Genomic DNA, 26,105 nt, shown 5'->3' on the forward strand with positions numbered 1-26,105 from the left:
CATAATTCGGCAGATCAAATTTTGTAGGCTACCTGCCGAGATTTGCATCCACCTCTTTTCTCAGCATAAATGACCGTTAGCACCCATGAGGTGCATGCAATTCTCGGCAGGCAGACAGAATTCGGCACAACACCGGTGATCCCTTCAAACGATCTGATTGGCTTGACGCTATCCGCGTCATTTAAGCGCCTGCGTGATCTCAGCACATGCGCCGCAATGTTTTGAAAAGCTGGGCAGCTAAAGTCTTTCAATACACCGGTTAGCTTCGCATGTGGCTGTGTTTCTTTACATTTCTTTCATTTTGGATCTAATATGAGGGCAAATAAAACATGCCAAAGTCTCTGAAAAAGTCCTGCACCAAGCAGACCTCCATTAGCAGGTACTTCGGAGGGCTGAGCAGCAGCAGTGCCTCCAACTCTCAGTGTGGGATTATCCAAAACCCTGCTGAGCACCAGCTTTCCAGAGGCAAGGTGAGGTGTGCTTCGTTGATTAAATCACACACACACACACACACACACACACACACACACACACACACACACACACACACACACACACGCTCTGATCACATATGATTCACTTAATGCGAAATGCTAATCACTAAACCTCAACTGCTTTTGTCCTGCAGCAGAAACCTTCCTCTGATAATGATGATTTTGGACTGCCAACAAAACGAGCCAAGCTTTCTTTACAAAACCAGCAGGTGGAGGATTTGGACTGTGATCCTGTTTACTGTCAGAGCACCAAAGGTGAGTCTCAACCCTCACGCAGGTCACACAAGGCTCACCCGTTTCCAGCTTCCAAAAGCATCACATTTCTCCAAACGGCATGTGCAGTAAACGTTAAATCCTCCTGTTATTTTGGAAGATGGAGCTGCTCATGATGCTTTTTGTAGCGGAGTTTTCACTGATATTTGTCTGACAAACTGTAGATTAGGGGCAGATACAAATCTTTCTGAGTGCATCCAGGCAGAGATTATGTATGAAAAATAGTCAAATGTTTAAACAGTTAGTATTTTATTTTATGGGGCTTTATATGAAATAACCGTGGTGGTAAAAGTATATCAATTGCTTGAGTAAAAGTACCAATACACCAACATAAAAATACTCCAATACAGAGAAACATCCTGTATTCAAAGACTTACTCAAGTAAAAGTACAGAAGTATTAGCAGTAAAATGTACTTAAGTAAGAGAAGTAAAAGTACTCGTTCTGCATTAAAATGTACCCTGTGTGACTGATGCATGATTCTAGATTGTTAATATGTGTCAATGTGTAAGCAGTTGTACTGTTGTAGCTGCTCGAGGTGAAGCTAGTTTTAACTACTTTACGTACAGGGGACCTAGGGGTCTGGCCCCTCCAGAAGGTCACAAGATAAATCTGAGGTATTGCGAGTTCATTATTGGGAGAGGAAAAAAGAAAAACAAAGTTCTGATACACAAATCTGTTTTCAGTTTTTTGTCTTGTGAAAAATCAGATCATTGGACCCCTTTGGACTTCAGCGTTATTTAAATGAAACCATACAAGAACTTAATAGGGGAAGTGTCTCTTTGAAACTGCTAACTCTTGTGGAAATCTGAGATGTGACAGGGAGACACTAGGTACTGCTTATTTGTAAGAGGTTACTGTCGTGGAAATTATATTCCTGGTGAGGGGTTGAACAAAGAATTGAGTTACAACCAACCTTTGCCTTGGAAGAATTTATTAACAAAAGAGAATAAACAGAAGTACTAAAACACATATACAGCTGGTCCAGAGACCTGCCGTCTAGGGCGGCTTCCGATGTCTGGCCCCGAGCAAAGGGATGCATCATCATTTACACAGTCTAGGTTTCTATGTTTTGGGGAACAGAGATCCTCTCTTGGCCTTGAATGAACCTTCCAGGAGAGGAGAAGAACAACAAGAGAGGAAAACACCAAAACAATCTAAACCCTAGTAAATGTGGACAGACTAACATAGGAGTATAGGAGAGGAAAGGTTAAGGATAAAAACACAATCTATCTATAAGCCATAACGAGAATAGTAATAATAATAATATTAAAAGATCAAACATAAAAGGAAGAGGACACAATTTTCTACCATAACAGTTACAAGGCAAAAAGGTTGGAAACAACCGGTTTAATCTTTAGCTGTGTGTTGTACTTTCATATTTTTCTTGGAAAATATGATATTTTTTTTGTGTATATTGTGTAGGCTGCCTCCCTATCTCTGTCTCTCTCTCTCTCTCCTTCACCCCCAGCTGGTTGAGGCAGATGACCGCCCACCCTGAGCTATGGTTCTGCTCGAGGTTTCTGCCTCTTAAAAGGAAGTTTTTCCTTGCCTCTGTCGCCTAGTGCTGCTCTTGGTGGGAACTGTTGGGTTTCTGTAAATATCATCACAGAGTATAGTCTAGACCTGCTCTTTTATGAAAAGCGCTCTGAGATAAGTGTTGTTGTGATTTGGCACTATATAAATTGAATTGAAGTAAAAAGTACAATATATCCCTCTGAACTGTAGTGGAGTAGAAGTGTAAGGTATCATAAATTGGAAATACTCAAGTAAAGCACAAGTATCACCAAATTCTTCTAAAGTGCAGTACTTGAGTAATACTTAGTTGCTTTCTACCTCTGCCTAATAATTATACTTTAACTGTATTTCTTCTCTCTTCAGGGAAGAAGCTAGCATCCACATCAGGCGTCCTCTGCTCGTCCACCTTGGAGAAGCTGAAAGGCTTCACCTGCTCGGCTGAGCCCAGTGTCGGGCGCAGTGACACTCAGAGGGAAGAAAAGGAGACGGGTGGGGCCAGCAGTAAAATCTGTGACCAAGGAAGTAGTGTTTGCCCTCCTCAGGACATTACAGATCAACACAGAGTTAAAAACAGACTTCAAAAGACAGAGGAGGAGCAAGAGGATGAAGAGGACGAAGAGGAGGAAACTGTAAAAGAAAAGGGGAGTTCGGGGCTGACGGCTACAAAACAGGTACACAATGTAAATGTCGACTCCATCACATCACTGCCAACGGAAGACATTTTTGGGCAGCAGGTTAGCCCATTGATGAAGGTTTAAGTCCTCATGCTGGCAAGCATCTGCCCTGCTAAAATGTCCATGAGCAAACGGCTACAAAAAGTAAAGATTTTTATACGTACCTGAATACTGGGTGAAATGTTTAACCCACCTGCAACATTTTGTGATGCTGTGCATACTGTGCAAGTAGCAAGATATTGAATATCACTGCAGTCTCACTGTTTGACTGATCTAAAAACCTTTTGAAACACTTGATATCGGTCACATAGAGAATATCTGTGTTGATTTTGGTAGCATTTGAACAAAGACTTGTGGATGTGCTGAAAAAATGTTAAGCTCTCTAGGACGTACGGGTGATTTTCTTAGATTTTTTGAAGTTTGGAATGAGAAATGAGAAACTTACATTTGTTATAATAAGCAACACCCACGTTGAGCAATCATTACCACATTTTATGCATCAGCTGAGTAGTGACCCTAGATCGTACAAACCGAATTTTTTCCAAATCCATCCAGCGAATTACAAGGTATAAACTTTTTGCTTGTGTAGTGCCCCCCAGTGGAAGAATATCCCAGGACTGCTCAGCGAAGCCCGGACCGAGCATCTGAACAGATCTGTCAAGTTTGGAGACAACAGCTTAAGCCAATTTTGATTTACGGGCATTTATGTAAAATTGTTTGTAAATACACAAAAGTAAAAATTTATGGAAAAAAACAACAGATTAGTATATCAAAATTATTTTGATAACTTTTGATCAGTGATGTCCTCAATGATCCTGCCAAAGTTTCAGGTCGATTGGCTAAACCGTCTGGGACAAGTTCGCAAAAGTAGGTTTTAGAGAAAAGTGATTAAAAAGTTGCATAATTTGACATTTTTAGAGCAGATAACCATTGTAGCAAAGATGCAGATGAATCCAGAGATTAAAATAATGAAAGAAGTTTGAATCTAAATGAAGCCGTTTTCCAGAAAATTGCGTAAACGTAAAGTTGGTAGAGAGAGAAAACCCACCTGCCAATTTTGGTGAGTTTTCGTGCAGCAGTTTTTGCTGCACAAACACTTTTAGCGGAGGAAAGAAAGAAAGATAAAGGAGAACAAAAACAATAGGGCTCCAGCAGCTTTGCTGCTTGGATCCCTAATGAAGCGATTGATCTCGAATGGGGAAATAAAGTTAGCATGAAGTACGAGTGGGAAATAGAAAAAAAGCTTTGAGTGGGGAACTGTGATTTTATGTGTTTTTTTTATTTTGCAGGCGTTGTGCTTGTCTCAGTTTGCCAAGTCAGGGGGAGGAGGTGGCGGAAGAGGAACAGGAAGGGGTGCAGAGCTGAGTGCTCCGTCCGACTCTAGTGCCCCCAACAGACGCTCAAAGAGCATGTACACTCCTCTGGAACAGCAGGTCATCCAGCTGAAACAGCAGCATAAGGATGCGCTGTTGGCTGTGGAGTGCGGTTACAAATACAGGTTCTTTGGAGAGGATGCAGAGGTGAGAACTGAGTTCATGATTTGCGAAGGAAATCAACAGTATCAGTCCAAAATATATCAAATATGTTACTAAAATACATATAAGCATTTTACATGATGGTGATCAAATGTTGGAGATCTCAGTTCATAAAAACCTACTTAAAAACACATTTTAGAGAGCATGTTAGAAATTCACCGGAAATCTGAGGCGGAAGAGAGGTCATGCCTGAACTCCCAACATGGCCTCAGTTATCCTTTAAGCCAACACAGACATCGTGTGTGTGTGTGTGTGTGTGTACAGATTGCTGCAAAGGAGCTAAATATCGTCTGTCATCTGGATCATAACTTCATGACGTGCAGCATCCCCACGCACCGTTTGTTTGTTCATGTCAGACGGTTGGTGTCCCACGGACACAAGGTGGGGAAACAAATCTTGTTTGTATTTAGAAATCCAAGCTGTTTAGAGCCACATTGTTTCTTATCTCTGCATTATTGTCTCAAATTTTTTAGGTTGGTGTGGTTAAGCAGACAGAGACGTCTGCAATCAAGGCCTCAGGGGCCAATAGGAACGCTCTGTTCACCCGTCAGCTCAGCGCTCTGTACACCAAGTCCACTCTGGTGGGAGAGGGTATCCTTATAGGCTGTGAATATCTGTGTGTGTGTCCTTAAGCCTGCCTTTAATATCTCTGTATGTCTGAAGTGATGTCCTTAACAGTTTTTTGAGATGTAAACCCAGTCTGCAGACTCGGCGATATGGATGAGGACGGCTGTGGTGACGTGGTGATGGACCCTCCTGACAGCTTTCTGCTGTGTATCAGTGAGAACTGGGACAAACTGAAGAAGCTTCTAACCTTGGGGCTGGTGGTGAGTCTGATCACGTTGTTCAACTTTAAGCAGGTTAATATTTATAGTTAATTTGAAAATTAAACCAAGATTACATGTGAGCTTGTTTGTCAATGTACACTGAGGATTTGTGTTGTTTTTTGTCTGTTTTTTATATAGTTTACTGTTAATTACCAGTTATTTTGAATGTTCTCTCACTCTGTAGTTGATGAGGCGACATAATCTCATCTGTGCAGAAGGACTGAGAGATTATAACCGTGAGATAATTTAAAAAAGAAAAAGTTAGCTGGCAGAGATTTTTTGACTCTGTTCATACCAAATTAACTTCCCTTTAACATCTATGGTCTTTTAGATTAGTATAATGTTCTGATTAATATCTCCTCCCTTGTCAGGTCTTTAGGTTTGCTAAAAACAGATATTCCTGTCTGATTATTTTATTCATAAAGAGATAATAATAAAGTGATGCTAGAGTAATTAAATACAAGTTCATGTTGGTCACAGCTGGGTTGTAAAGAAAAAAATGTATTTGTTTTTATCGTATTGCCTCTTAACGTGCGTTCACAACTTTTCGCAGTTTTCCAATGTAGCATCAACTATGAAGTCTTATTCCCTTCATGCTGCACTAAATTACTTTATCTTTTTATGGTGCAACTACAATGAGGTGAACTTTGAGCACAAGCTGTACTGCTTTGATATAATCTGATTTAGAAGAAATGACCCACTTTTACTGTATTAAAAAAACAGTCTTTTTATTATATGAGCAAGATAACATTGCCCCCCCAAAATGTTTTTTCTTTATTTCTTCAGTGTGTCCAATCATTTTATACATGTGTTTGTGTAGGCAGTTCAGCCCAGCACAGGAGACGTGTTACTGGACTGCTTCCCTGATGGTCAGTCTCGCTCTGAGCTGGAGGGTCGTGTCCTAAAGATCAACCCTGTGGAAATCCTGGTGCCCTCCAACCTCTCAGAACAAACCCTCAGACTCCTGCAGAGCATCACCAATGCCAGGTAATCTGCTGTCAGGACACTAGGAGGCAGTCTGTGCCCATTTTACCACATGCCAGTATATTCTTACTGAAGTGATGAACTGTGCTACTTATCTGTGTGTTTACAAAAGTGTGTGTTTTATGAGTTTAGTCTATTTCATTCGGAGGGATTGTGTTTAGATTTCCCCTGGCAGGTAGACCGTTGTTTTGTCTGGAGCTGTCTGGGCTCAGTCTGGAAAAGGAAATCAATGCGGGCTCATTGAGAGTTTATGTGGTAATGGAACCACGGCACCCTGGGTTCTACCGCGGGGCTGAACAGGGTCCCACCAGGGCTTATTATTTGAAAAGTTCACAGACAGACTTTCCCCCTAAACTGTTTTCTTTATAATGAATATTTGTATTCTGTTTCATTGGTAAAAGTCTTAACTGTATTCAAAATTTTTAACTACTTATTTAAATTTGTTTATTATAGAAATTATAACACATGTAAGTAATAAAGTTCATTGCTCTTTTTCCAAACTGCAGCTGCTGTGAAGTCAGATGGAGCAAACTATAGATATACATGGGTATGAGCATGTCTCCGAGTTTTACAATGTACTTACCATTTACAAAATTACATCTAGGGGACCCTGAGAAGTGGTGGAAAAAGTATTCAGACTAAAATCATAATGGAAAAGTACTGCAACACAAGTAAAGGTCTAACATTTTGACTGTTCCTCTGGATAAAGTAAACATTTTAGGTGTTAAAATCCAAGGAATTAAAGTACAGGTTCTACTCTTTTCAAGCCTGTCTTAAAACAATAGTCAGGTGTCCCTGTGAACATTGGAACAGGGTTTGATTGCTGTAATCATTTCTCCTGTTCATATCGACCTTTAAAAGAACCTTTTGTAATGTGCTTTCAATGCAAATCCACATTCTGTGTACAAATGTGACTAATTACGACTGCTGAATCTAATATGATGCTTCAGCGGTTGTAGTCAAATCAAGTGGATATCCTCCCAGGTTACAGCCTTTTTTAATACAAAATGTACTGTTTCTGTTACTGTTCCACTGCAACTCATTAGGGAAACACTCTCCAGGTTACAAAGGTAAATTTATACTAAATAGACTGTAACTTTGGAAGATATCCACTTGATTTGTCCAACTCTGCTGAATCACCTCCGATAAACTTTTTACACAGAACGATGGCTGTGGATTTTGTCCTCCATCACTTACATTGAAAACACATTAAAAATGATATTTTATTGGCCAGTATGATCAGAAATTATTACAGCAAGCAAAACATCTTAACGTTTATATGGATACTTGACTACCGTTTCAATACAGACTTTGAGCACATAGCTGAGTAGTCACAGTAAAGGTAACGCCATCAGCTCAAATCAATAGAGACATTTGGCAGCAGTGTCCCACTGAGTAGCTCAGCATAAGCACACGAGGTAAAGGGAGTGGTCAACTATTATGCTGGACTTACAAGCTTCAACCAAATCTCTGATGTAAAAGCAGACTTCCATTCAGCATTTAGCTTGCCGGCTGCTGTATGAACCACAAGATCCGAAAGAGTTCAGGATTTTGTCTTTTGCTTCATTGGCTGGCTTAACAGAGAGGCCCGCGACAGTGACTTTGAACTGACATATAACATAGAAACCTGTTGCCTCCCATTGTGTGCACCCAGCATGTTCACACCAGTGGGGAGTGGTTTCCTTTGGAGGTTGCCAGTGATTGCATTATGCTGTGAAAATGAAACGAGGGAGTGGGAGGGAGTGGATTTGATTAGATGGGGATGGTTGGATAAATGGGAGGGAAGTCTGCTTCTTTTGTTTGACTTCTTGATGGTGCATATTTTTCTTTTTTCCACCCTTTAAAAAAAAATTTAAATGGCTATTCCATATCCTTTTTAATTTCCCCCTCAGTTTAAATTTCATTCTGAAACATTTGATTAGTCTGTATTCATTCCTCTCTTTCTTTCTCACTCTCCCTCCTCTTTTCTGCCGTCTGTGTGGACTGAATATTGCGAAGATGTGCCTGTAAAGGCCAGTCCAATTATTGTGTTTGAACAGCACTGCTCTCTAGCGTTCTGCTCATCAGAGACACGACGGTCAGTTTGCAGCCTGTATCACACAAATGCAGCTTCATCTCAGACAGAAAATGTATCACATTTATATTCACACATGCTACTCTGCTACACCAGGCCTATTTTGCATTGCTGCTATTGGCGACCTCTCAAGATATTCTCAAGGGATTTATTTTTTCCTCAACCGTGATTCATCAGACTTAAAAGACACTTAAAATACATAAATTATTCTGAAATAGATGTTTTAATGGATATCAACTCTGAGTACATTACAGTAATGTCACTCCAACACATTAAAAAAACACTAAAGCAAGGCCTACCCAGGTGAACATTTAACAGGAGAGCTCTGTGTGCTGTTAGCTCAGCAGCCTCCATGCCTCTGGGATGTGCTGACGAGACGGCCCCCCTGGCAACAGGGTTTATGTGTCCATGTGCAGCAGGTAATGAGTCCCTGGGAGGTTGGTAGTAGCTAGGTGCAGTATTAGTTGCTTTAATCATCCACAACCTGGAGTCATGAGTTAGGATCAGAACAGTGAAGGGGTTTAGTGCAACCCAAGTGCTCGCCTGCTGATGCTGTCAAAACATATGTCCTCACTTTGCCCAAGCTTTTAAGTTGATGACTGACACTCATGAAAGAGAGTCGTCATGGGTACATGGTAAGACAGCAGTCGTGTATCACACACACACACACACACACACACACACACACACACACACACACACACACACACACACCCCAAAGACATAAAAATGTGTAGATTTTAATGGCCTCTCTCTATGTATTCACCATGCATCAATAGATACTGATTGATCGCTTTAATCTGTTGTGCACAGTAACCTCTGATCTCTGGGTCACAATATCTCTGACTGAACCTTTACACGTCCCTGCTTTTGGTTGATTATCACCATCACAGAGCTCTGAGCATTTGAACAACAACAAAAAAGAAATTGCCAAAGAAGTAGGGTGTCACTTCTTCATGTGAAGTACAAAACAAAACCCATCTTCTCACTTACCTTTGTTGGGTCTAGCCACTGATAGTTTTGGTTTTATTTCCCCAGATCTCGAGATACCTATCTCTGAGGTATATGCTGCCACCCCAATACAACGGATGTAAATGATGGATTGTTCTCACAGTATTGGAAAAATGGTGAATGAATACCAATATCACAATTTGCTTCAAGGGCCTTTGCAATCTGTATGGCACACAACAACCTCTGTTCTTAGAGCCTCGATTTGAACAATGAAAAACTCCCCAAAAACGTTCCCTTTTAACAGGGAAGAGCAACAGAGGAGGGATCCCTCTCCCAGGATGGACAGACTTGCAATATATGTCGTATGTATGGAATAGATTCACAACTGAAATCAAAACCATGAGGTTGATATTTATAGTTTTGAGTGAAATATTTTAACAGCAATTGGATGGCCTGCTATGACGTTTTGTACAGACCTTTGTGGTCCCTAGAGGATTTCTAATTCTATAATTTTGGTGATGCCCTGACTTTTCCTCTAGCAACACCATAAGGTCAAAATTTGAATTTGTTTTGTTTCTTTGGTTTATGATCAAATACCTGCAAAACTAATGTCTCAGCCTCAGCTGTTCATTGTATTTGGCAAATGCTAACACGCTAACATTCAAACTAAGACGATGAACATTGTACGCATCACATCTACTAAACTTTGGCATGTTAGTATTATCATTGTTTGCATGTTAGCATTTTTGTAATTAAGGATAAATAACCCTTTAATTCTTTACTGCAGTTATGAGCAGACCCAAACCTCTGGTCAATTGTTTGCATACACCTGAACCAGTGTCCAGCTTTGTAGTTTCCTGTGAGACTTCCAACCAGACTGAGACTTCCTGAACCCAGGTTCACAATGCAGGGTCCTGTCAGAATTTTGCAGAGATGCTACACTGCACCGCTCTTTACCGAGATCAATACCAGCAATTATTGCTGTTCTTATAAACCTCATAATGTAGTTTAATTTACTGTTTAAATGATTAAAGTCATTGTTAGGCTGCTGGCACAAAATGCGGTCTATTGATTGCTCTTATACAGTCTTTGCTCCCAGTTCAACCTGTGTGTGTGTGTGTGTGTGTGCTGGACCACACAAGTTTAAAGGGCTATTTGAGGGTGAGGACTTGGTTTTAGGGGTAGAATAAGGTTAGGCATGTAGTTGTGATGGTTAGGGTAAGGGGCTATGTCAGTGAGATGTCCCCACGGGGATAGAGGAACGTGTGTGTGGGAGCATTAAAAAATGCTCTAACACTGCATCCAGAGCCACGTGTTTGCCTTGGTTGCCCTGGCAACAACAGAGCAGACAAAGCAGCCAAGTCCTTGAAAGCAGCAATACCAAGAGAGTGAATAGGGCAATAGGGAGATGCAAGGAAACTGTGTGAGTGTGTGTGACTGTACATGTGTGCACAACCACACATACAGTGTGTGGATACATGTTCAGAGTGTTATACAGCAGTACGGCTGGAACACGCAGTGCTGCTGTGTCTAATTTTCTTCCCAATAGGAAGAGGATCAGATATCGGATGTTTCGTTTCCTTCTGTCTGTACAGTCACAAGCACCACTGACCTCTTGAGTCAATGGTGTCATGTTGTTCCCCTCCAGTGCTCAGGCTGACGACCGAGTGAGAGTGGAGAAGATGGACAGCGCTCAGTTTGAGTTTGCCTCTGCAATGAACACAGTCACTGAATTCTACTGCCACTCCCAAGAGAAAGGTGTGTTTGTTTGTGCCCCTTTTATTTTCAGTCTTTTACTCCATATTGCCTCCAGTTACTCATATATTCTCATTCAGACCAAGACAGCCATTCATGTGAAACACTGGATGTGTTTGAGCAGTGGGCCCTGTGACTCATTTTTTTTATCTGTGGAAATGTAGCATGTTTGTGTGCGTTTGTGTGTCTGTGTCCTACAGGCTCTCGCTCTCTGTCGAGTGTAGCATCCTTGGAGAGCCCAGTGATCTGCTGTCTGGGGCCGCTCATCCAGTACCTTCAAGAATTCAACTTAGAAAGAGTTCTTAGGAGTGAAAGGTACATGCCAACAAATGTGCACACACTTACAGGCTGCAAACATTATTATCCACTGTTTCCGCTGTTCTTTGAAACCCTGGGTAGAGCTGAAATGATTACTCAATTCATTGATTCGGTAGATAGACACCTTCCAATGCAAATCCTTTTTTTCCCAATTAGATAATCTTCTGTAACTATAATGATAATTGATTAATCATCATTTCAAACAGCTTCTCAAGTGAGAGATTTTGCTTATTTTCTCTGTTTCATTCTGTAAACTTTTTGGTTTTGGACTTTTGCTTGAACAAAACAAGATATTTGAAGTCTGTGACGGTTCTCTGTCATCCAGGTCATAATTATCCAACGAAGGTTGAGGTCAAGGGCAACTGGATATTAGAAGACGTTTCATCCCTCATCCAAGAGACTTCTTCAGTTCTGAAATGGCCAGTAGGTGCTTGTTCAGTTTCCCAGGAAACTGAACAAGCACTACCTCTTGGCCTCAGGTGAAGATGCCAACAATGGTCGTTCAGACTTGGGCCTCGGGTGGTTCTAATGACCATAACGACTGTCGTTACAACAGCCAGGAGAACTAATGAACCAGTGGTATCGACGATCTTGGCAAGCGACCCCACAGAGGTTAAATAGCTCAGTTCCCCTACTGGTCATTTCAGAACTGAAGAAGTCTCTTGGATGAGGGACGAAACCTCTTCTAGTATCTTCAAACAAGTCCAGCTGCCCTTGACTTTAACCTTCTTTGGAAAAGATATTTGAAGAAGACACCGTGGACTGGGAAGTTGTGATGGGTATTTTTTTAGCATCACATAATGAATTAAACAAAGAATCAAAAAGATAATCTGTAGATTAATTGATAGTTAATATAATCATTAGCTGCAGCCCTAATTCTGGGATAATGTGGGATTTTAGGCCTTACAGGAATATATCACAATGTATTTGACAACTTATTTTATGCTTTAAAATGCAGCTTTATCCATTTCTTTTCTGATGTACAAGTTTGAGGTGAACTCTTACAACACTTATAAGAACAGTTTTCTGTATTTTGATTTGAGTTGCAGAAAGAAATTAATCATTCCAGTTATCACATTTTTAAACCTCTTCCCAATAGATATTGCATTGATCATTTGATTATGCAGCTGTAGTTTAATGATTTTGTGCTCCGTGCAGCTCATTCCGACGTCTATCCTGTGAGTCGGACGGTATGGTCCTCAGTGCCGCCACCCTCAGGAACCTGGAAATCCTCAACAATCAGGTAAAAGCTCATCTCAGCTGGCAGTCATGGCCACTGATCAAGCATAATGAAGGGGTGACGTGTGTCTGGATGATAAATGGTTTACACTGCACCATACTGTAATAATCCTCTAATGTACACTATTTGCTAAACAGACATATCTGCACTTTGTATTTGGCCTACTGATGATAATTGTGCTTTTTTAATAACATTGGCTAGAGCCAGAACTGTTTTTAAGTCAAGTCTCAAGTGTGTGAAGGGAAGTCATGTTGCAGGTCTTCATAAGCATGTCTTTAAGGTCTCTCAATTAGAACTGCAACAGTTAATCCATTAAGTGTCAACTGTTAAATCAGTCACCAGCTATTTTGATAATCGGTTTAAGTATTTTAACAGTCAAAATTCTCTGATTCCAGATTTGTAAATGTGAATATTTTCAGGGTTTATTTATTCCTCTGACAGTAAATTTGAGGATGTCCTCTTTGCGCTACTGGAAACAACAGATCTTTCACTATTTTCTTACATTTCATAGACCACACAACTAATGAATGACTAATGAATCGAGATAATAATTGACAGATTAAAACAACAGTGAAAATAATTGTTAGTTGCAGCCCTACTCTCAATGCCGAACATTGGAGTGACACGGCTTTAGAACATTTTTCTTTTAAACCTGTGTTAATATTGTATTTTACGTAGCCTAATCAAATATCTGTTATTTAAGTTAAGTGACTTACAGCTGACTCAAGTTCAACTCTACTACTCTGGCTTGATGAAGGTCGAGGGAGGCTGCTGAACAAAAGTGCACGTTGGTGATAGTTTTATATTTTGGCAAGCTTTCAATACAACAATGCTGACAGCCAGCAGAAAGAAATGTCATGCAGCTTACCAGTTCAATACAATTCAGTTTTTATTATGTAGCACCAGTTCATACCAGGTAGATAGACACCTTCCAGTGCAAATACTTTTTTTTTTTTTTTATATATGTCAAGACAGTTTACAGTCATGGTTGCACAGCAGTTGTAAACATTTAATGAGTGAGTGAAGTTGTCATTTCCCTGATCACAAGAAAATGTTCAGTGACTAGTCAGACTTGCGTTGGTGATTGCTCAGATGTTCAGCACGACTCCGCTGCGGTGGCGTGTGTGTCACACATGGAGTTCAAGCTCAGTTCAAGCCTCCTCACCTGACTGATTGTGGCTTCCATCACCTGCTCACCTCCTTACTTATTTATTACATCATAGTGTTTTTTTCTTCCCGAAATTTGGCTCATTCAAATGTTGTACGTGCAAGCTGCGATTTATGTTTGTGTGTGTTCTTTCGATCATAGACAGATGGTGGTGTGAAGGGCAGTCTGTTGTGGGTGTTGGACCACACTCGCACCCCGTTTGGGAAGAGACTGATGAGAAAGTGGGTGAGCCAGCCCCTCACAGACCCACAGTGAGTACAAGATACCCTCTGTACTGATTCAGCTTGATTAGCATTAATTAAGCGTCTCAGGCAGCGCTTATGCTTATGCTGCTTTCACTTCATATGTGATGGCTGGTAGAGATGGCGAAGATTCCAGTGTTTATGATTTGTAAGCGTTCATGTCATCGAACAAGTCAGGATGGTTGTGTGAGGATTATTAAATACTGTGCGTTGCCAGTATAACATTATATCCATTAAATTTGGATTTAATTACCTAGAACAACAGACTTTGACTGGCATGAGGCATCTGTGTTTGTGAGATTTATTAGGCACATTGGCTTTATTAGGTTCGAAGTCTGATATATTGACATTTCCCCAGTCATAATTATGACTTGGATGTTGATGTGAATGCCATTTACAAATTGGATACTGGTTATTGTGATCATTTTGATATGACATGAATGCAGCAATACTCCAACGCCGTGTACCATCCCCCATAAAAGCTCTGCTTATTGCACGATTTTGTCGATATTTAGATCAGAGATGTTATTTAGTGCTATGTGTTTTTATTATTTTTCAAGCTGCCTTGCTGCAAAAAGAATTCCCTCATGTGGGACAGGAAAGATCTGAATTTAACTGCTCTGGGGTCTCATTTATAAAACTGTGCGTAGAATCCTCACTAAAAGCGTACGGCAAAAAATATTCAGACTTATAAAACCGTGCGTGTGCACACTTGTAAGGAAGTTCCCTTTATAAATCACAATCACCTTGAAATGTGGCGCATGTGAGGGAGCTCCATGTCCGACCCTTCAAACACCCATAGTTGCCTATAAATGGTCAGTAAAACGCCCCTCTTTAATATTAATACATACTGACTGCTGGACGAAAAGGAGTCAAAATCTGACAGAAAAGCTACAAAATGAAATATAACTCAGTATGACACTGACATTCCTTTTGGTGAAGCTGAAACATGCTGTTTGGTGGGTAAAAAATGCACTTTCACATAACGCTTGTGCACCGAAGGAAAGGGGGCACCGGAGCTCCATCCCTTTATAACCGATGCGCAGGAAGGGGCAACCCTCCTGAGTAGTGACGTCACTGACCGGAAGGGAACACACACGCAAGACGGGATGGCCCAGGTATTAATTTGGATTCCCCCGTTTGAAAGAGAGTAAACCAAATGACTTCCACTTGTGTTTGAATATTTATATAGGCTACACAAACAGTCCACTCACTAAACAAGGCTGCCGATGAGTTAAAATAAATATGGCTTCTTGTAAATGATATAAAATAATGTTTCCATAATGTGTTTTTACAAGCAGCACATCAACATTCACACGCTTGCGCACAGCATTTGGCTTGAAAAGGCAACAAACATCTGATAACAATATATGACACTATGCTCTCCTATTTGCTCGACTGATGCACTGAAAACAGCATCAATTTAAATGTAATTTGTCCTCCTGTTCACCTTATTTATGAGAATAAATTGCACTGCATGCTAGTAGGCTATTAATTAATATGGCTCCTGATTAAACTGTACAACATAATTGAGGCGTTCTTTTGCAGAAACAGATATCTTTGTTTGTGTTTATTATCCTGAATCTGGATCTTTTTGTGTGTGCTGCAAATGATCTTAAATTGTGTGGGTTTTTTTTGCACACTTAAGGGAAAGTCAGTCAAACAGGTGTTTATTCAGAAAGGCTTTAAGCCTATAATACTCAAAGATAATATTTCGATTTATTTTACACAATAGTAGGCCAATTCTTTTTAAACCAATTCATCCTTCTGCCATGTGAGTCGCCGTTTCTCATTTCTCGTCTTCATGCGCGTACGCAAGGTTCAGAGTTTACTTACATGACCGCACATTCTCCCGACAAGTTTGTTTTTTATATATCACAACCTTTGCTTGTGAAGTGGCGTATGCACGTTTCCAGCCCTGTTTTGTATGTACCCACCGTTTATAAATGAGACCCCAGGTCTGTCAATCCTAGCACAAGCTGCAGGATTTGGACACAGCCTCAGAAGCCTGACTGATCAAATTACGCTACACTTACAAGACCTTTGCATGCAGCTTTGCATTCTCTTTAACGTGTCATTTGGACAGAAAGCAGAATTTCACAATGAAAACAAGCGGCAGAATGCACTGTTATTTTAAAATACTCAATATTGGGATCCAAACAAGTTGTGAAATTTGAATGAAACTTGATATTTTCAGAGGAGATGCAGGTTTGAGATAATTGGGGAAACGCAAACTTGATTTTTACAGCATCACCTTGAGATCATTATATGTACCTGACCACTGGGTGAAATGTTCAACCCACCTGCAACATTTTCTGTTTCCAAGTTTTAAAGTTTAAGCTGCACAAACACTATTTAGGCAAGAAAAATCGGAAGAAAGTGTCACAGGATCCAAATGACTCACTATGATCTGAACACCCCCATTGTCAGCAAGTCTGACTTGTTTACTTGGAGATTTGAACTTCAGATCTCCACAGAAGGTGACTTACTGACTGAGGACACACCTTCTCACAAGTTGAGGTAGTGACATCACATGTGCCTGACCCAGATATTTTTGTCAGTTTACATTACATTTATTCATTTAGCTGACTCTTTTATCCAAAGCGACTTACAGTTCCTATATATATGTCAGAGGTTGCACTCCTTTGGAGCAACTAGGGGTTAAGTGCACCATCATCACCCACCAGCAGTTTAAACTTAAAACGCCTACAGTCAAGATGTTGGTAAGAAAATTCTGAAAAAAATCACACATCAATTATTTTGATGGCATTTGATCCAAAGCTGAGCGAAAAAGAAAATGTTGTTCATACTGTACAAGTGATAGCAAGATATTGAATATCAGTGCAGACCAAGGTTATAATCGTTAATGAAGACGAATGAAATAACGAAAACTAGATGTGAAAAAACATTGTCGTTAACTAAAATAAAAATAAAAAATGAGGCTTTGCAAAAAAAGACAACTAACTTAAACTGTATTGTAGGTTTGCAAAACTAACTAAAATGAAAGAGTAAATGAAATAAATAAATAAATGAAAGCTATCCTTAGTTTTCATTTATTTATTTATTTTATAGGACCTAAGCCTACATTTCGAGTAGATATGAAGTCGGTGGAACTGACATGGCGCAGTGGATTAGCAGATAGGCACCTGTTGGGGAGCCACGGGTGTGTTATGCTTTTGTCCTCCGTGTGAAGAGCTGACACGCTGCATGTCGGTCAAGAGAGCCTGGGGTAAGGGCGGCGTCTGGCCACAGCGTAGCAGGTGGCGACCACTGTTATGAGGAGAGCTCCAAGTAACATTAGGGGTAGGCTAACTTAGTCGGGAGACCCAGGTAGGGATCGGCTGGGTAGTTGGTGCGATTTGAACATGTTTTCTATTATCTTTACATGTGTACAAAATAATATGAATGCAACAACTGTATAGAGTTTTGTTTAGTTTGGGTTGCGGGTAGTGAGTCACTGTCTGGGTGGTTTTGCTCTGTTCTGATGGTCTGGCTTAGCATCCTGCATGTGGGATAAACTTGCCCACAGACTGTGAGCTCCCCGTGCACTGGGTTTACGTGTCTGCTGGTCAATATATTTACTGCATGTCAGTTAGTGTGTTTTTATGGGCTCATTGATATCTCAGCCAAACTGTCTCTTTGTGCATCACATTGTTTTAATTCCGATTTTTTATTAATAAAGGTTTAGATTTTAATATAACTGCTTTTCAGTAACACTTGTCACCTGTTGTTTGTGGCTCCAAATGGGGCCTCAACTATCCTCCAGTTTCTTAGCTGTCCATCAATTATATTTCACCTCCATTTATTGGATTTCACCTATATAACCATGAATGAGCTAGGGACTGATGTAATAAATTTCTTGGGACCACTGGGTAGTAGGATTAGGGTAGTTTGCTTTTAGGGTTTCTGTATGTAGGTTAGAAATTATATTGTAGATTGCATGTGCTTCATATATTAGTAGTATTTATTTCGACAATGTGCCAGTACTTCAAAAAAACAAAAAACAAAAAATATATATTTGCTTATTGTTTGGGCCCCTATGTACAAGCTTCAGGTAGCTTAAAAAAGGGATATTTCTGATTGTACTTGTATTTTAATGTTTTGTGAAAAACTAAACTCGACTGAACCAAACTGAACTGAGCTTGGCATCCTGCAGCGACAAAGACTAAAACTAAACTAAAACTAAGCATTTTCCAAAAATAAAAACTAAACTAGTAAACCCAAGTTAACTACTAATTATCACTAAACTTGAATTGAAAACAAAAAGTCAAAACTAAATAAAAATAAAAACTAATGAAAAATCCAAAACAGTAATAATCTTGGTGCAGACTCACCGTTTGGCCGATTTGAATACCCTTTGAAATACTTGATATCGGTCACATAGAGAATATCTGTGTTGATTTTGATAGCGTTTGAACAAAGACTTGTGGAGATATAGATGTTAATTGATTTTTAGCATATCCTGAAAAATATAGAGTGACTGACTTCTGAATTGACCATAGGTTGCAGTGAGGCAAACGTTTGTCACATATCAGTGGATGTGATCTCTAGGAAGTCTCTAGGACTTACAGGTGATTTTCTTAGATTTTTTGAAGTTTGGAATGAGAAATGTCTAGAAACTTACATTTGTTGTAATAAGCCACGCCTACTTTGAGCAATCATTACCAAATTTTATGCATCAGCTGAGTAGTGATTCTAGATCGTACAAACTGAATTTTGTACAAATCCATGCAGCGAATTACGAGGTATAAACTTTTTGCTTGTGTAGCGCCCCCTAGTGGAAGAATATCCCAGGACTGCTCTGCGAAGCCCGGACCGAGCATCTGAACAGATGCGTCAAGTTTGGCGACAATCGCTTTAGAGCTGAGGTGATTCGTCGACGTAATAGATTATGTAAATACGTTGAATTGCATTACGTGCGTCGAATATTACGAGACAGATTTGAAAACTGGGTTGGACTTTCTGGCACAGTACTAAACTGGTTTGAATCCTACTTAAAGGACAGGGACTACTTTGTGTCTATAGGTAATTACACATCTGAGCTAACAAAAATGACGTGGAGTTCCCCAAGGCTCTATTCTGGGGCCTCTTCTGTTTAACATTTACATGCTTCCACTGGGTCAGATTACGAAATACAATAAAATATGTTACCATAATTATGCATGTAGCATGACTACATTGTTTTAATAAATTTATGAGAATCAATACCAAATTATTCAATTCAATTTTATTTATATAGCGCCAAATCACAACAATAGTTATCTCGCAGCGCTTTTCATAAAAGAGCAGGTCTAGACCGTACTCTGTGATGTTATTTACAGAAGCCCAACAGTTCCCACCAAGAGCAAGCACTAGGCGACAGAGGCAAGGAAAAACTTCCTTTTAAGAGGCAGAAACCTCGAGCAGAACCATGGCTCAGGGTGGGCGGCCATCTGCCTCGACCGGTTGGGGTGAGAGAGAGAGAGAGAGAGAGAGAGAGAGAGATGTAAGGAGAGAGAGAGAGAGATGTAAGGAGAGAGAGAGAGGGGAGGGAGGCAGCCATTATGAATTTTAATATGAGGAGAATATTAATATCTCAAGCTCTCGTTTTGCGGTGGCACCACCGGAGATCCAATCCGCCCAGAGTCTCCGGACCTCTGGGTATGGTTTTAATAATTATACAATTATTCAGTAGTGATCAGTTAGTTAATAATCGCTCAATTATCTTAAATCAGTCAGTCAATCTCATATCGAAGGGGCAAATTCTCTTGGCAGGGACTTGAAAATAGGCAATACACACACAATTCCTTGATTACAGTGGAGTTTATTAACTAACTAAGGTGACTATAAATGCTGTTACATGTACATCAAAGAAATAAACAATGGCTAAACAATGAGAAGGGTTCTATTGTGGGGAGCGTTTGACTCATACGGGCAGCTAATGAACGCAAGCTATGAGTTTTAAGAGTTAAAGATACTCTATTAACAACTATGGGACATCACTGATCACAGAGTGCAGGGTTTTGGTCTTACTGCGTGTCGCTTCTCCCAGCCGGGTGCTGGTCAATGGCCTCACACTGGCAGAGTCTGTACGTTCTCGGTTAGGACAGCTTCAAGCCGTCGGCCAGTCGCTTTCTCTGCCAGGGAATTGCTCCGGATGTCTGTCTTATGTAGGCTTATTGAAGAAACTTGCAGTGGGGGCCAACCCTGGCGCGGGTCAAAGGTTTGGTCGTCCTTTGTTACTGCTGGCGGGACTACATGGTTGGCCTGGGCATTGGGATCAGCGTAAGTTAGCGTGATGAAATAAAGCTTAAAACTTGGTCGTTCTTCAATTAAACTTGTGTAACTTAATGGTCTGATAACTTTAACAAACAAAAAGAAAGAAAATAAAACAACAAGTAAGTTGGAAGCGAGGGAAAAATCGATGTTGCGGCGCTTCGCGTGTGTGGCTGGGAAACGAACAAAGGCCTTAGCTGCGCCTGGAGACGGAGCGCGCTGGGTGCGTGCCGACGTGCAGTTTGAAGAGGCCAGGAACCAGCAGAGGACAAGAAGGAAGAGAGCGCATGTGTCGCTGCTTTTGTCTTTTGGGGCGTGGTTCCCAGAGGGCAGTCCTTTGTTTCCCTGAGGGGGCTTTGTTTTCGGTTTCCGAGAGACCGTTTTTCTTTAGACATTAAAAATCAAAAATCTATTTGCGTGTATTGTAATCAAATATCTTCCCACAATCAAACCTTAATTGACACACAGCTGTACCGTTCTTATTTTTAAGCACTTGATAAAAAGGACAAGTTAGTTAAAACTTTGAGGTCAGCCTTTCATAGGAATCATGGCATGCAATACTTATTTTGTCCACTTGGGGGAGCTCGGGTTACATGAGGAGTAAATATTCAACTTTGATTATTCTTTAAACAAGCCTTTGCTTCGGAGCTGTGGAATTTGGTTAGTTAACATTAAATTCAAGCTGGAAAATTAATCGAGTATAGGATGACATTTCTTTATCATATCCTTTCTAAAGGAGTTGTCACAAAGTGTTTGGAACAAGCATTGGTTACACATAAAATGAAGTAATGTCATTAACCTTGCTGAATATTAAAACACTGCAAAATTAACTTATTTAGATTCTTTTCAGCAACAATATCAACAACAGATAGTAACAACATGGTAATATAACTGACCTAAGAGGCAGCGCCACTACTAACTTAGCAAGGATTATTATTTAAAGAGAACAACAGTTTATAATGAAACATTGTTTTAGCTCAGGAAGGCAGGAGTCGTTTGTGTCCCTCTTTCGCATTCCTGGCTTATCACACTTGCACATCAGCTAAAAGAACAGACGGGAGTGGTGTTTTATGGCCCAGCTATTCTATGGGAAAAAGGGATCAGAACGTCCGGTACTTTGATGTCCTGAGGCACCCTATAGGGAGAGGGATTGGACACTTCTTTTGCTGTCCTGCTAAGTGTCTGTTGACATCTTTTATGGCGTCCTTAAGCAATGCATGTCTGATTGAGTCTCTGCAGTCCCTTACCAAACCCCAGGTGATGTGTCTAGTTTTTGCATGTCAAAAGGCCTACCTCCAGGGGAGGAAAACTTTCCTACCCCCTCCTTTTTCTCAGAGAGAGAGAGGGAAGGGATTTTTGAGTCTCCAAATTATTTGATATAAAATGCACAAATCCACACTGTTGGTACACAACATGCAGATGACACACAGATTTCTATAACATATCACCAGGGGACTATGAGCCCATACAAGTGCTGAGTATTGAGCAGGTCAACGATTGGATGTGCCAGAATTTTCTACAATTAAACAAAGATAAAACTGAAAGTCAGTGCTCAGCTTCAATCTGTAATATTAAGAACCACAAATCAAATCAGAAATCTTGGTGTAGTCATGGACTTGAATTTGAGGAGCCACATGAAGACAATTACAAAGTCAGCCTACGATCTCCTGAAGAATATATCAAGGATTAAAGGACTTATATCTCAGCAAGACCTGGAAAAACGTATCCATGCATTTATCGACTCGACTACTGTAACAGTGTCTTTACAGGTCACCCTACAAAATCCATCAGACAGCTGCAGCTGATTCAGAACGCTGCTACTAGAGTCCTCATTAAGACCATCACTCCAGTTCTGAGGTCTTTACACTGGCTTCCTGTATGTGAAAGAATTGATTTCAAAATCCTGCTGTTAGTTTATAAAGCACTAAATGGTTTAGGGCCAAAATGCTTCGTTATGAACCATCCAGACCTCTCAGGTCGTCTGGGGCAGGACTGCTTTCTGTCCCCAGAGTCAAAACTAAATGAGGAGAAGCAGCGTTCAGTTATTATGCTCCGTATATCTGGAATAAACTCCCAGGTAACTGCAGGTCTGCTGAAACAGTCATTCTTTTAAATTAAGACTTTTCTTTTTACCATTGCTTAAAAGCAATTAATTAACTATTTACATGGTGAGAAATGAGTAGGTAATTGAGTGAAAAGATAATGAGAGTGAGACTGAACAGAGTGAAGGAAGTGGTCTTAAATCTCGCACTGGAGTGATTTGCCGGGACCTCTGTCCACCTGTAAATGCGCAGATGGGTCCAGAGTATAACTGGATCAAAGTGGCCTGCGGACAGACATGTCCTGGTTTCTTTGTAGTGTCTGAGGGTTTTTGGAATTTCAGTGGACCCAAAGATTGCTATGGACCTGAGCACAGACTAGCTAGAGAGAGTAGATTAAGTGTACTTCTCTGTTTATTCTGTTTTCAAAATAATTGTAACTCAATTATTTGCTCAACCCCTCGGCCTGTTTTTATTTTCCATTTAACTCTTTTAACCCTGATTGTACACTGTACTGTAACTTTTACTGTCCAGTTTTACCCTGTTTTAATGTGTATTTATTTTTTATTTTTTTTCAATTTCCCTATGTTGCTTTTAAACTTTTTTTATACTTCTCTGTTGCTTATATGTTTTGTGTAAAGCACTTTGAATTACCTTGTTGTTAAAATGTGCTATACAAATAAACTTGCCTTGCCTTCATGTTAAAAGTAATTCCTGCACTGCTGCTGTTATGGTAACTTAACGTTACTCACACATTAAAATGATGAAAGAATTTTGACTCTAGACGAAGCCGTTTTCGAGATAATTTTCAAAAACGTAAAGTTGATTATAGCGCCACCATCAGGTCTATCAGTGCCATTTTTTTTGCCTGAGTAGTGGGTGGAATTTGCAACCCACCTGCCAATTCTGGTGAGTTTTTGTGCAGCAGTTTTTTCTGCCCAAACACTTTTAGCAGAGAAAAAGAAGAAAGAAGACGAAAGTGAACAAAAACAATAGGGCTACAGCAGCTTCGCTGCTTAGATCCTAATAATTAACTGGGATTTACAGGATTAAATCACTGCAGTTTTGAAGAATAGAGTAGTGGATAAGTGCCTGATTTGTAACTTGCATAAATGAGCTTCAGAAGTGACATGACAGTTGTTATTAAATTATCTCTACTTCCCATTTTCTTTTTCTGATGTTTGAATTAATATTTTTAATGAAATTCTCCAAAGTCACATCTAAATAAGTCAATGCTGTTGGAGAGGATGTAATAATGCGCCCATAATGTCAACACTTTTTGCCTAGCGGAGCAGTCGTTTCTCTTTTCCGAAACACTGTGGGATGAAAACAGAAAAAAAAAAATCTGGAGGCGACCTCCTTCAAATAAAAACGCTGAAACTGACTCACAGTATTGCACTACTATTCTAGTTCCCTTCTCTGCAGTGTAATTTTATTATCCATATATTGATTGATTGTGTACATATTTACACACTGTGTGTGGTCCTCCGCCTCCCACATTGTAGGGATTATAGCTGTGGATTTGGCACTGCTCTGAGATTATCCAGATAGCTCCTCTACAGAATTTCAACATCGATAAAACCCAGATTACACCCAGGCACATTAATTCCAAGATACACAGTGCAGCAGCACATGACACAGACACACATGCATCTGCACACCCACACGCCATCACACACAAAATGATGAAGTCATTGAAGCCTTTATCTCCTTTTTTCGCTCCAGATGTGTATGTTCACAGAATAAATTTGTACTCTTTGTGCCTTCTAATATAATGCATTTTTACAGGTCAGCAGTTTACACACTAACACCTTATGAATACACATAACTTAGTGCTCCATTAATACACCTCTCTTAGAAAGGATACCCTTAAGATTAGATGTGAAAATTGCACAAACTGAAGACATTTACGTTAATAAAAATAATTCTATAATCCTTTCCCTCATAGATGGTTGACTTTAAGTTGTTCTGGCTATTGGCAAATCTCAGTACAGCACAGAATTTACAAAGAAGGTGATTTGGCGGTTATTTGTTTTAGGTTCAAAGCGTCTTTTAGAAAAACAGAGCCTTTCAATCAAGGGCAATTCAGCTCCCCAAGTGACAAATCTCCTTGCTGATGACTGGGACTGAACATATATATTTTTTGCCTTCCTTCATTCCCATCTAATTTATCTCTTTCCTTTCTCCCTTCTTTCTTTTCTTTTCATCCATGAACCCACAGGTCTATCTCAGGGAGGCAGGATGCTGTGCAGGAGGTCCTGGAGTCACACTCTCTCACCTTAAATTCTGTCAGATCTCTGCTGTCGCATTTGCCCGACCTGGAGAGAGGCATCTGCAGCATATACCACAAAAAGGTAAAAAGTAAGGAAAAGGGACACCTTTTGCCTCTATGATAATATTTTTTCTGACAACCTTGGTCTTATTTTTGCAGAATAGGTAATCATTCCTGTCAGTTCTGAAAACATTTTACTCACCATCTTAAGCTAAAATATGTGGGCGTAGTGACACCGTTAAAAAAATTGTCAAACCAGATGCAGGTGATTAAAAAAGCTGTTTTGCATAAAAATGAAAACCAAGACAATTTTCTCTTTCTCCGTTTCTCTCTGTCTTTTTTTTTATGGCGTGCTTCTTGATTAACAACAGGGAGCAGTCGCCTCAGTGGCACTTACCTGATTGTCTGACAATCTCATTTCCCATCGGGCCCATTTTCGAAATGTCAGAAGGCTTCATCCCGTGTGTGTGTGTGTGTGTGCGTGTGTATGTTGTACAGAAATGAGAGAGGCACTCTGGCCGAGCTTGATTTCTTGTTTCATGTTCAACTTCATGACTTTTTTATATATTCACTAAACACACACATACCACACACCACACAAACAGGGGCCATAATTGCCATTTTACCGTCTGTAGATAAATGGGCCTGTGTGTAATGGCCCGTGTCTCTATGGCTCCATTGACATAAGGGAGGGGTCCATGCTTATGGTCTCCAGTCACTGTCTGTTTGGGTTCATAAAAGAGCATCAAGGGGCTGCTGAAATGGGGGACCATTAAAACCGCAGCATGTGATTGATAGTATAAAGCATTGTCAGTGTGACTCTCATTAACCTTTCATGACTTGGTACTACACTGTAAAATCACTAATGGCAATATAATGTCAATATTAAAGCTGCAAGCAGCGATGGGCGGGCCCTCACACTTGTAACGCGTCGGAGTGTGAGGCGACCGCGTTGCATATTCTGGAGTTCTGCCGGTGCGGCTGTGAATTTGCTACGCGCTTCAGACGCTGCATGAAGGTGTTATACGTCACTTCCTGTGTCCCCTTTGTGGCGCTACATAGCACTTGGTGCTATGACTAGAAATAAATATTGCCGTGTAGATGTGTTTGGGGCGGGACAGTTATCAAGCATGTAACGTTTTGTTCAGCTGTAAGCATGTACACTGAAGTTACAACAACTTCCTGTGTCATGGCGAAGCATCAAACTCTGACGCCACGCCGTGAAGGACACGCCGTTATCTGAAAACTCACAAGATTCACAACATAGCATCATCAATGTCTTAAGGCTCTTCTGAGACTGTTTTGAAGCAGGTGAGGCAAATATGTTGGGAGTAGTACATAACAGCGTAAAACTTGACACTTCCTGTTGCCAGCAGGTGGCGCTATGACATTGTGTGTTTATTGGCATATGGATGTGTTCAGGGCGTGACTCATCCTACTTGTACAGTTTGCTGCAAATCTGAGCATGCACACTGAAGTTATAACAA

At 40.3% G+C, this 26,105-nt stretch overlaps 1 protein-coding gene across 2 annotated transcripts in view; it reads left to right on the forward strand.

The window, feature by feature from the left end:
* The first annotated feature begins 206 nt into the window (after positions 1–206).
* msh3 (mutS homolog 3 (E. coli)) overlaps positions 207–26,105 on the forward strand; it is a 61,561-nt gene continuing 35,662 nt past the window's right edge. Inside the window, exons 1-13 of one of the 2 annotated variants that reach the window (XM_038703402.1) lie at positions 207–470; positions 629–749; positions 2,648–2,955; positions 4,248–4,478; positions 4,758–4,874; positions 4,967–5,084; positions 5,181–5,320; positions 6,141–6,307; positions 10,978–11,087; positions 11,285–11,399; positions 12,561–12,645; positions 13,952–14,061; positions 24,568–24,700. In XM_038703402.1, the coding sequence (XP_038559330.1) occupies positions 330–470; positions 629–749; positions 2,648–2,955; positions 4,248–4,478; positions 4,758–4,874; positions 4,967–5,084; positions 5,181–5,320; positions 6,141–6,307; positions 10,978–11,087; positions 11,285–11,399; positions 12,561–12,645; positions 13,952–14,061; positions 24,568–24,700 (1,896 nt within the window). In that variant the 5' untranslated portion in view covers positions 207–329. The remainder of the gene's footprint in view (positions 471–628; positions 750–2,647; positions 2,956–4,247; positions 4,479–4,757; positions 4,875–4,966; positions 5,085–5,180; positions 5,321–6,140; positions 6,308–10,977; positions 11,088–11,284; positions 11,400–12,560; positions 12,646–13,951; positions 14,062–24,567; positions 24,701–26,105) is intronic. The other variant, XM_038703403.1, reaches the window with a different exon arrangement.

This window comes from Micropterus salmoides, unplaced genomic scaffold, assembly GCF_014851395.1.
Source record: "Micropterus salmoides isolate LMB-PRFRI ecotype aquatic unplaced genomic scaffold, ASM1485139v1 Ms_hic_scaffold_7, whole genome shotgun sequence".
Taxonomy (NCBI): domain Eukaryota; kingdom Metazoa; phylum Chordata; class Actinopteri; order Centrarchiformes; family Centrarchidae; genus Micropterus; species Micropterus salmoides.